The sequence below is a fragment of the Onychomys torridus genome, chromosome 9, assembly GCF_903995425.1.
Source record: "Onychomys torridus chromosome 9, mOncTor1.1, whole genome shotgun sequence".
Classification (NCBI taxonomy): domain Eukaryota; kingdom Metazoa; phylum Chordata; class Mammalia; order Rodentia; family Cricetidae; genus Onychomys; species Onychomys torridus.
This window is the reverse complement of record NC_050451.1, coordinates 66,357,364-66,366,901: the sequence shown is the minus strand read 5'-3', so window position 1 is coordinate 66,366,901 and position 9,538 is coordinate 66,357,364. Positions and strand designations below refer to the sequence as shown.

Below are 9,538 nucleotides of genomic sequence, written 5' to 3'. Positions count from 1 at the left end.
CCACAGTTCCCTTTTCTTGGGAAAAAATAGGTATACCTAATCATGTCCTATCTGCTTAATGCCTGCAATTTGCAGTCAGGCATGGAGACATGGTTTCAATGCTTATACCCTTTCAGAACTCAGTTGTTTATTGTAGCATGGATTATCATAAAATTTTGACTTTAGATCCAAATTTTTCATATTTATAAGTGTCAAAAGTTTTATTTGGAGGGGGGTATATCTACATTTGCTATAATGACAATATAATTTCTCATACTTTTTGAAAGACAACCAACTTATAGACTGCCCATAATGTTTTGTAAAACAAAATCAATCCAAAGAAAAAAAAAATTCTGTGTTAGCTAGGAATGGTGGTGTGTGCCTGCATCCCCAGTATTAAGGGGGAAGCATCAGCAGGATCATGGCCTCAGGGCAAACCTTGACTACATAGGCAGGCCAGCCTCAACTAAACAGTACAATCTGCCTCAAGAAACCAAGAAATGGAGGGATGACACAGTGGTAGAGCACTTGCCAAGAATGCCCAAGACCTTGGCTCAATAACCAGCAATCCAATCCTTTCTTCAACCTAAACAGAGTGTTTAAAGACCGTAAGAAATACGTATCTAGTACAAAAACATAGATAGATAGGTAGATAGATAGATAGATAGATAGATAGATAGATAGATGGATGGATAGATAGACAGATAGTAAATAAGCAAACACAGAGAGCTGTGTCACATCAGGAATAGGACAATCTATCCCATGTCACTCATAACTAAGTCTACAAGGAAGCTGACATCTTTTGTTTGATTCAGATGGCCACTAGGCCAAGTGTTGATGTGTATATTTTAAAATTGATCAAATGGATACCAAGAAGAAATAAAAGGAAAAGATTGGTAAATTGAAATACATAAATATTTCAAACTTCAAATAATGGACTTAAGGCTAAAATCCTCCACAAAAATTAGAAAACTGTGAAATCACACTTCATCATAGACAAATCTTTTGCAAAGCAAGCAGGTTTATACACACCTAAATTCTCCTCTCCACAAAGCTACAGCCACTGAGCAGGAAGCACATGGGAAGAAGAGGGTAACCTCTCTATTAACATGTTTAACTCATTCTACAGGCAAATTTAAAAGTTGCTAATTCTACTAGAGAAAGTACATGCATTGGGGTGCCGTTGTATACTTCTGGTGCTGATAAATACTGGCAGTGCCCTTTGAGAAGAATGTTTTATCACTTAGGTCAAAACTCCTATGTTTCTATCCCCACAGGATGGTTAATCAACTGTCAGTATGACAGAACTTAAGAGTCACCAAGAAGACAAAACTCTGTGTGTGTCCATAATGGTTTAACTACAGAGAGGTTTAACTCAGAGATTCACACTAAATGTGGATGGCACCATTTCATGGACTGCAGCCCCAGACCAAATCTAAGGAGAATACATGAGCTGAACAATAGAATTCATCTCCATCTGCTTCCAACATGGCCAGCTGCCTCAAACTCCTGCCACCCTGCCCTCCTCACCAAGATGGAATGCATCCTCCAACCATGAGCCAAAATTAATCTATCTCTCCTTCCCTCCTTCCCCCCTCCTTCTCTCCCCTCCCTCTCCCTTCTCTCCCTCTCCTCCCTCCTCTCCCCTCCCTTCCTTCCCTCCCCCTCCCTCTTTTCCTTCCTTCCTTCAGCTGTTTTTGCCAGGCACTTGTGATGAGACAAGGAACTAACAGATCATCCCATCGAAGTCATATTTTGAAATCCCAATCCCTATAATGATGAACATGAAGAAATGAAGGCTCCCGGAGGTGATCAGGTCACAGGGATAGACTCCATATGAACAGGATCAGTGTTCTATAGAAGAGTCTCTTATAATATTAGAGGGACCAGCCTCAATATTATACATCCCAGGGGCTCAGGAGAGAGAACTACTAATGGCAAGGACTATTTTCAGGAAATAGAATCTCAGCACACCAAGTCCATAGTCCACTTGCTTTAATTCCTCTGGCATAACATCCTATGTACACAGCTTCAGTTCTGTTCCCGTGCCTAGTTCCTTTCTTGCCTGATTTCTCTCTGTTATCTACTGCTCCCTCTAGTTCTATCTTAATTCTTTCATCTTAGTTCTGCCTCACCTGGGGCCTTTTCAGCTTGTTCTTACCCAGCTAGTACTTTCCCATCTGGCTCTTCCTTATCTTCCATCTCATTCCTCTAGTACTCTCTTCTAGTCCTTCAATCTAGTTCTTCCCCATCTTGGTTTGTTCCTCTCAAGTTCTTACCCATCTGGTTCTTCCATTCTCTTTTCTCTTCTCTCTTCTCCATCCTGTGCCCTGGAAGTCCCAGTATAAGAAGGGAGGGTCCCAGCTAAATTGTGTAAAGCTATTACTTAATGTCCACCTGACCTAGGCGGTGTCCCCTTCTGGAATTTACCTTAAGTCAGGCGACTTGTATGTGGGCTGCTATCAATGTTAGTCCTTGAAAGTTGGGTGCCCACCCAGTGGAATTTAAGTCAGGAGACTTGCATGTGGGCTGCTATCATTGTTAGTCCTCGGAAGTTGGGCGCCCACTTGGGCGGTACTTCCTGTAGTCCTTGAAAGTGGCTAAGGGAGATATCTGATTCCAGAGAGAGCCTTTCCTGAGGCTGTTCTCCAAATTCCTGGAATGTGTATATCCAGAGAGTGATCAGTCCACACTGTTAGCCCTTCTTAGGGAAAAGTCAATTGGGAAAACTATGAAGGCACACATGATTTTCATAACAGAATACAGCTGATATATAACAAGCCAAGTAACACCAAAAAGTCTTTAGGATTTGGCTTCCTCTGGAGGAACTCCCTGGTCCCTCCAGGTAGTGACTTTGCTGTAACCAGCTGAGTTCTTGATATATTTCTGCAGCCCACAGCAGAAGAGGCTCAAGATAGACCCCTTGCCTCTTCTACTACATGAGAACATGCCAAGAAGGTGGTCAGTCTTGAACTTCCAGCCTCCAGAAATATGAGGGATAAATATGCTGTTCATAAGCTAACCAGACTCAAGAAGCTTCTTCAAACAGCTTGAGTGGATTAAGACAACCTCATCAGTGTGTATTTTAATCACCAGTTCAAACTCTAGGAGCTCACTCTCAGCCAACAGTCTACACAACATCCTTTGATACATGTACTGGAAAGGATCCAGAAGGATACACAACAAAGTTTAATTATAACTATCTAGGAATAAAGCCTGAAATATTATCAATTTGTTAATTGCTCATCTGTAATAGTCAATATTTATTTCTATAATACATAAATTATTTTACAATAATATGCTTCTTTCCCAGAAAAAAAGAAAGCTCCCTCAAAGCATAGAAATTCAGATGGGACTTGGGGATTTCCTATCTAGAGTTACCTAAAAGTCAAAATTTATTCCAATTGGTCCAACAAGGCTGGTTAAATATGAAAGGCATAACAGTAGGGTCCCTCAGGCAATGGTTCATGTTTCTTTCCTAGTAACTTCCAGCTACATACTTCAAGAAATTCCTTAAGAAAGATACTTACAGCCCATACATATTCATAATTTCAGCCATGATATTGTAATTTTCCATACCTTTTTTCATACCTGCACTTAAAAAAAAAAAGTGGAACCAGACACACGAACAATCTGCTGGGGAGTATAGAAAACATCATATACTAAGAAGGAGATTCAGGCCAACTTCCCCAAGAGCCGTCAAAAGAAGAAAGCGTTTCACCTACCCCTGGGTCCACAGTGACAGTCGCCACAGTGGGGAATACCATTCCTGAACACAAACACCAAAACATCTGTGAGGGAGCCAGGCCGGCAGGTGTATGGCTAAAGTGGCTGCTTGCCATGGCAGCAAAATGTCCGCTACCACAGCACATTTACAATTGGTTTGCCAGTGTTTCCAACTCAGGCTGAGGGATTCAGTTTTCCTCATATATGACAACAACAAGGGTTTCGAATGGACCAAACATTTCATATTAGTATCAGCAGCACTCACACAGCTTCTGTTGGCAGAGAACAGGAAAACAAAAGTATCTGCTTTTTTTTGTTGTTATTCTAGAGAAATTGCCAGAACACCATTTGTTCTTAGCTACCTTCACCCCACCCAATATGGAGCTTTCTGCATGGTACCATTGCCCTAGTCATGTGTCATGGCCCATGATTTCAAGTCCCAATATTTCCCTGAATATAGAAACCTGGAAAATTAATCTTAAGGGGGCATTTGGTGAAAGAGAAGATGTCTTGATGCTACAAAATATTATTGTTTTAATAAATATTAGAGTTCTGTCTATCTACCTGTCTGACAACTATCTGTCTTCTATCATCTATCTGTTCTGTCATTTATCTATTCTCTTTCTATAACTTATCTGTCTATAATCTACCTATCTATATATCTATTATCTACACACACACACACACACACACACACACACACACACACACACACACATTCATTCCTCCAACCTTTATTCTATGAAAGACTAAATGCAATACACCATGGAGGATGGAAAGGTGGCTATGGGACTGAACTACACAGTAGAGAGATCAATATTCTTTTACTCTAAGAATGATGAGCTTGTTCAAGGTCACGGAGCTTGAACAGGAGAGCTAATTAAACTAGGTTGCACAGAACACAGAAAAGATAAGTTTCCCTCATACTTACAAATCAGATAAGGGGCTATAGCTGTCTAGTTAATTTTTATAAACATATTGGCTTTCCAATAAACAAAATTTTCCCCTTTGAAAATCAGGGGAACAGCACTAATCAATGTATAAAGACCAAGGGAAGACCCAAGAGTGACTGCCCACTGTATTTGATCTATATGGACTGTAAAAATTAATATTAGAATCAGACTCTTTGATTTTAAAAAAACGACCCATTTATACAGAAGTAGTTTGGAATTTATTTATAAATTTGTCTATAAAAGTATAAGAGATCTCCTTTTGCTCAAATTTGTAGATTGAGAAAGTAGGAATTCAGAAAGACCCCAAAGAATCCCCAAACCTGCTGTAAGACCTAGTAAAGAAAAAAAAAAGTCAATTAGGAGACACAAGCCTACAGCATCCATAGCTCTAACTACCTTGAATGTCACGTGATTCCCTTTTACCATTTAATAACATTGCTCTAATTATCCTTCTAATAAGAGGCAGAACTAATTAGGAAAAATAAGGTAACATTACGCTGGCAGTAGAGATTAAACATGAGTCAGTAATGAGCCTCTAAATCCACACATAACTAATGACAGAGGAAAACTGGCCGCCCACAACCACTCAGCTGAGTGGGTGGGCAGTTGAAGATGAGGTATGAAGACAGAAGCCAGACAAAATTGCCTGAAGGAAAAGCATCTCATGAGAGTTTTCAAGGTCAGCTGATGAAAGCTCCATGGTAGTGACTGTTTCTCATACACCCTGAAATAAAAAGAAAACATAAATTACCATAAACAGCAAAATAAAATCCAGAGGCCATACAACCCAAAATGGAGGTCCTGCAAACTACATGCAGTGCATCAGACTAAGGTAACCTTCTCTGTTTTTGAATGACTGAAGTCCCAGTGAAATGAGTTTGATTTTTAAGTCATGGTGCATTTAGTCTGTTACATGATCTTTGCTGATAACGTAATGTCTTATCCAATGACATCTTAGTGACTGTGCTGTTACATACAGGCCAGCATGGGTCACAAATATTAGAGTTCATAAGTGTTGGCACCTCCACAAACACAGCAAGGACTGAATCTGGGTCAAAGGAATTGCAATGAAAATGTATGAGAGGAGTCACACTGGGCTTATGCACCAGGAAGGTGACTTCTAAGGTGACCTTGAGGTCGATAGACAGACTAATGAGTCCCCACCTCCACTGTGTTCAAGGGATTGTCCTTTTGTAATACTGGCCACACTACACTTGGGATTCAGACAATTGTTGATTTGTTAGCCCTTTATGGAAACTCAGAGGTCATGTCAAGTTCTTAACTGTCCTTGAAGACAAAGCATTCAGAGATAATATCCCACAAAGTCTTGCCTATTATTGTAACTGAACATATAATTGACAGCAACTTTTAACATGTTCAGCATCAGGTGCCTCATGAAAACTAACATGGAACTTTACAAAATAAAAATGCATTTTTAAATATATGTCATTTAAAATTGTTGAGTAATAACTATATACATTAAGCAATAACAAACTATAATGAAATAAAAAATGTTTAAGAAGTAAAGATCATTCCTAGCTGTCATTTCAACATACACTTATTAGGAGCCTCCTGTCCAAGAACCTAGGTGACATATTAAGGAACTATTCTTTCCATGGATTTTTACCATAGTCCCTCATTTTGGACCTTCTTCCTTTTCTTCTCTGCCTTTGGGTTTCTACTGGTTCCTGTGTTTCCTTCCAGCCATTGTTGGGGGGCATAGCTTTTTTCCTCACATTTCTTAGAGAAGCTCAATTGCCATCCATTCACTTCTAAATAAATGACCCACTTACTAACTAATAAATATACCCTACATACTAACTCTAGTCTGATTGGTATTTACAAAATACACCCAGAATAAAAGACCAATTTCTGGCACTCTCTTCTGACTTTGGATTGGGGTCCTTTGAGGAATGGATATTTAAAATTTTAGTGTAGCTATAGTTATTTTTTCTTTTTGGTTTATATTTGGGGTCATTTTTTAAAATAATGCCTTCAATTTTCTTCTAAAATCTAAAAAGGTTTCATTTTTCTTTATAAGCTTGACTCCCCCTAGAGTTGATTTTTGTAAATGGTTTCAGGAGAGTGTTGTCTAATTTCCAGTAGGTATACATGGGTCCTCAACACATCTGCTGCAGAGTCCACTTCCCCCCAGGGATGTGTTCTCCACTGTTCTGTCCTACATCAAAGGCCCGCAAATGTTTGGCCTGCCAGCACCAACTAAATAATTAAGTCCTTGTGTACATGTCTTTATCTTCAACTCTTCTCTTTGCTTCCACAATTAGTTAAGCCATAGCCTGGGAACTCATTCCTATCCATTGACAGTGTACAACTTGCCAGTTATTCATTCCCCAGAACCTCTCTGTCTTACAAAGTTCTTTAAAAAGTTCTCACATTTTTTTTGATCAGATATTTTTGGTTTGGTTTTCTTGTTTGCTCTAAATGTGTGGAAATGAATTTATGTTTTATATACAGCTCCTACATAAGTCAACATTGGTGAGCCCTTATTTACTCTAATATGAATAAATATTCTTTGAGATTTCTATGCAGGTGATCACATCATATGTGGTGTAATTTATAGATTTATTTTCCCTTTCAATACTTATACATAGTTCAACAGAAAGGTTTTTGTTGAAGTTTTGTTTTATGATGAAGTTCTGCTTTATTATTAAATAAAGAAACTTGCCCTCTATTTCTCCTTTGATAGAGCTTTTGACTACAAATGTGCACTAGAGTTTATCAAATGCTTTCTCTGTATCTGTAGAAATGATCATACAAAATTTATGAGATATCTTATTTTAGGAGTTTTTATGGCTTGTTTTATGATAAGCCAGGTACCATAGTGAGAGTCAGTTGTCAACGTGACACACGTAGGGAGAGGGAACCCTAATTGAGGAGTTGCCTCTATTGGTGGGCATGTCTGAGGAATGTTTTCTTGACTGCTAATTGGTGTCTGAGGGCCTAGTCCACTCTGGGAAGTAACCCTAGGCAGGTGGATACAGGCTATCTAAGAAAAGTAGCTGAACAAACCAGGAGAAGCAAGGTATGATCTCTGTTTTGGTTCCTGCCTTGATTTCCTGTCTTAACATCTCTTCATGATGGACTGTAACCATAAGATGAAATAAATTATTTCTGTCCCAAGTTGTTTTGGGCCATGGCATTTATCATAGCAACAGAAAATCAAACTGGAACATCATGTTTGCACTTCTGAGATAGATATAACTTACTGATGTTATATTACCTAATATTTTTTAAAGGTCTATAAAAATTTTATGATTTTTTAAATCTGTGTTTATGAGCAAAAGTCCTTTTTGTATTTTTTTGAGAATTGCATGCATGACTACAATGAATTTTCATCATATCTTCTACTCCCTCCCTCTCCAATTCTTCTCCATGTTCCCCAACACAGTCCATTCTCAAATTCATGAAGTCTTCCTCCATAATTATTGGTACATGTACACACACACACACACACACACACACACACACACATACACACACACACACACACACACAGAGAGAGAGAGAGAGAGAGAGACCTATGGAGTTCAATTAGTACTGCCTGCCTGTAGGTACTTTGGTTGAACTATCAAGGAGCTGGTCTTAGAAGAAATCTGACTCTCTCTTCCTTAGAAGCTACCAACTCTCTATAGCTCTTCAAGTAGGGGAAGCACCATGGGTGCTCTTCATGCATGGGTGCTGGAATGCTGGCTGATGTGGTCTCCTGCAGGTCTTGTGCAGGGAATCCCGCTGTTGGGAGTTTACAGGTGTTACAGCCTTGTCATGTCCAGAAGACACTGTGTCAAAGCACTCCTCCTGATCCCTACTCCTCCACCCCCCACCTCTCCAACCCCCCCCCCCACCCCTACCCACCCACCACCGCAATGTTTCCTGAGCTTTAGATGTAGATGTGCCATTTGGGGACGAACACTCCACAGTCACTCATTCTTTGCACACTTTGGGAAAGCCCAGCTTGCTTCATGGGTCCTGGGGTCTGGAGCTCCTGACTGTGCAGCAAGCCCCCTTCACTGAGCCTTCTCTCCAGCCCCTGGGCCATCTTTAACTATATCTTGGTTTTGCTCATTATTCCAAGTCTCATTTTTATTTTAGCAAATGCTTCCTACACAACTCTTTTAAATTCAATACCTATTCATTTTACTATATCAAAATGTTCTCCTAAATCTTTTGTTGTGCTCATAATGTGAAATCTCAACGACTTGTTCTCTTGTGTGTGCAGTAGATTCTAGTCATGGCTTCTTGTTTGGGGTATATTAGCAAACAAAGCAATCCAAGAGACCCATCCTTATGTGCAGAGAGGTCAAAACAGTCAGGCAAATGTATAAATAGATGCATTAGGAAAATATGGTAGAAGAGGAAGAGTGTTGTGGGAAAATACAGTGGGATGTGGGAAGGGCACTGCAAGGCTTAAAAAACCTAAGGAATCCTATCAAGATGATGGGATCTGAGAAAGCTCTTGAAGGAAGAGAAATAACAGAGATACTTTGAAGAGGTGTATAAAGGGAGAAGATGTGTAAAGGTCCCAAGCTGAAGCAGCCAGTGTCAGAACGATTTCAAATACCCCCAAGGATGCCAATGTAGAAAGAACCGTGGCAGTAAAGAGGCAGGGGTGAGGCAGATCCACCTCATGTAGCACCCTGGGGGCCAGAGAGGGGATCCTAGCTCTTACCCCAAGTGGCAGAGGAGTTCTGTGAGCCCCTGGAGGGTTTTGAAGAGGAAATTGGCCTCTGATGCTCTCCTACTGAAAACAGATTCCAGATAGGTAATTGTGAACATAAGAAAACAACCCAGGAAATGAATGTTAGGATTTGGAAGTGCATTGGGAGAGACTAGACAGAGGATAATGCCAGTGGAGGTGGTGG

The 9,538-nt window shown here is 39.9% G+C and overlaps 1 protein-coding gene across 1 annotated transcript in view; it reads right to left on the bottom strand.

Moving 5' to 3' along the window:
- Window positions 1-4,875: 4,875 nt before the first annotated feature.
- Window positions 4,876-9,538, bottom strand: part of Epsti1 (epithelial stromal interaction 1) — a 105,297-nt gene continuing 100,634 nt past the window's right edge. Inside the window, exon 12 of the mRNA XM_036199508.1 lies at window positions 4,876-5,382. Coding sequence (XP_036055401.1) covers window positions 5,374-5,382 — 9 coding nt within the window. The 3' untranslated portion in view covers window positions 4,876-5,373. The remainder of the gene's footprint in view (window positions 5,383-9,538) is intronic.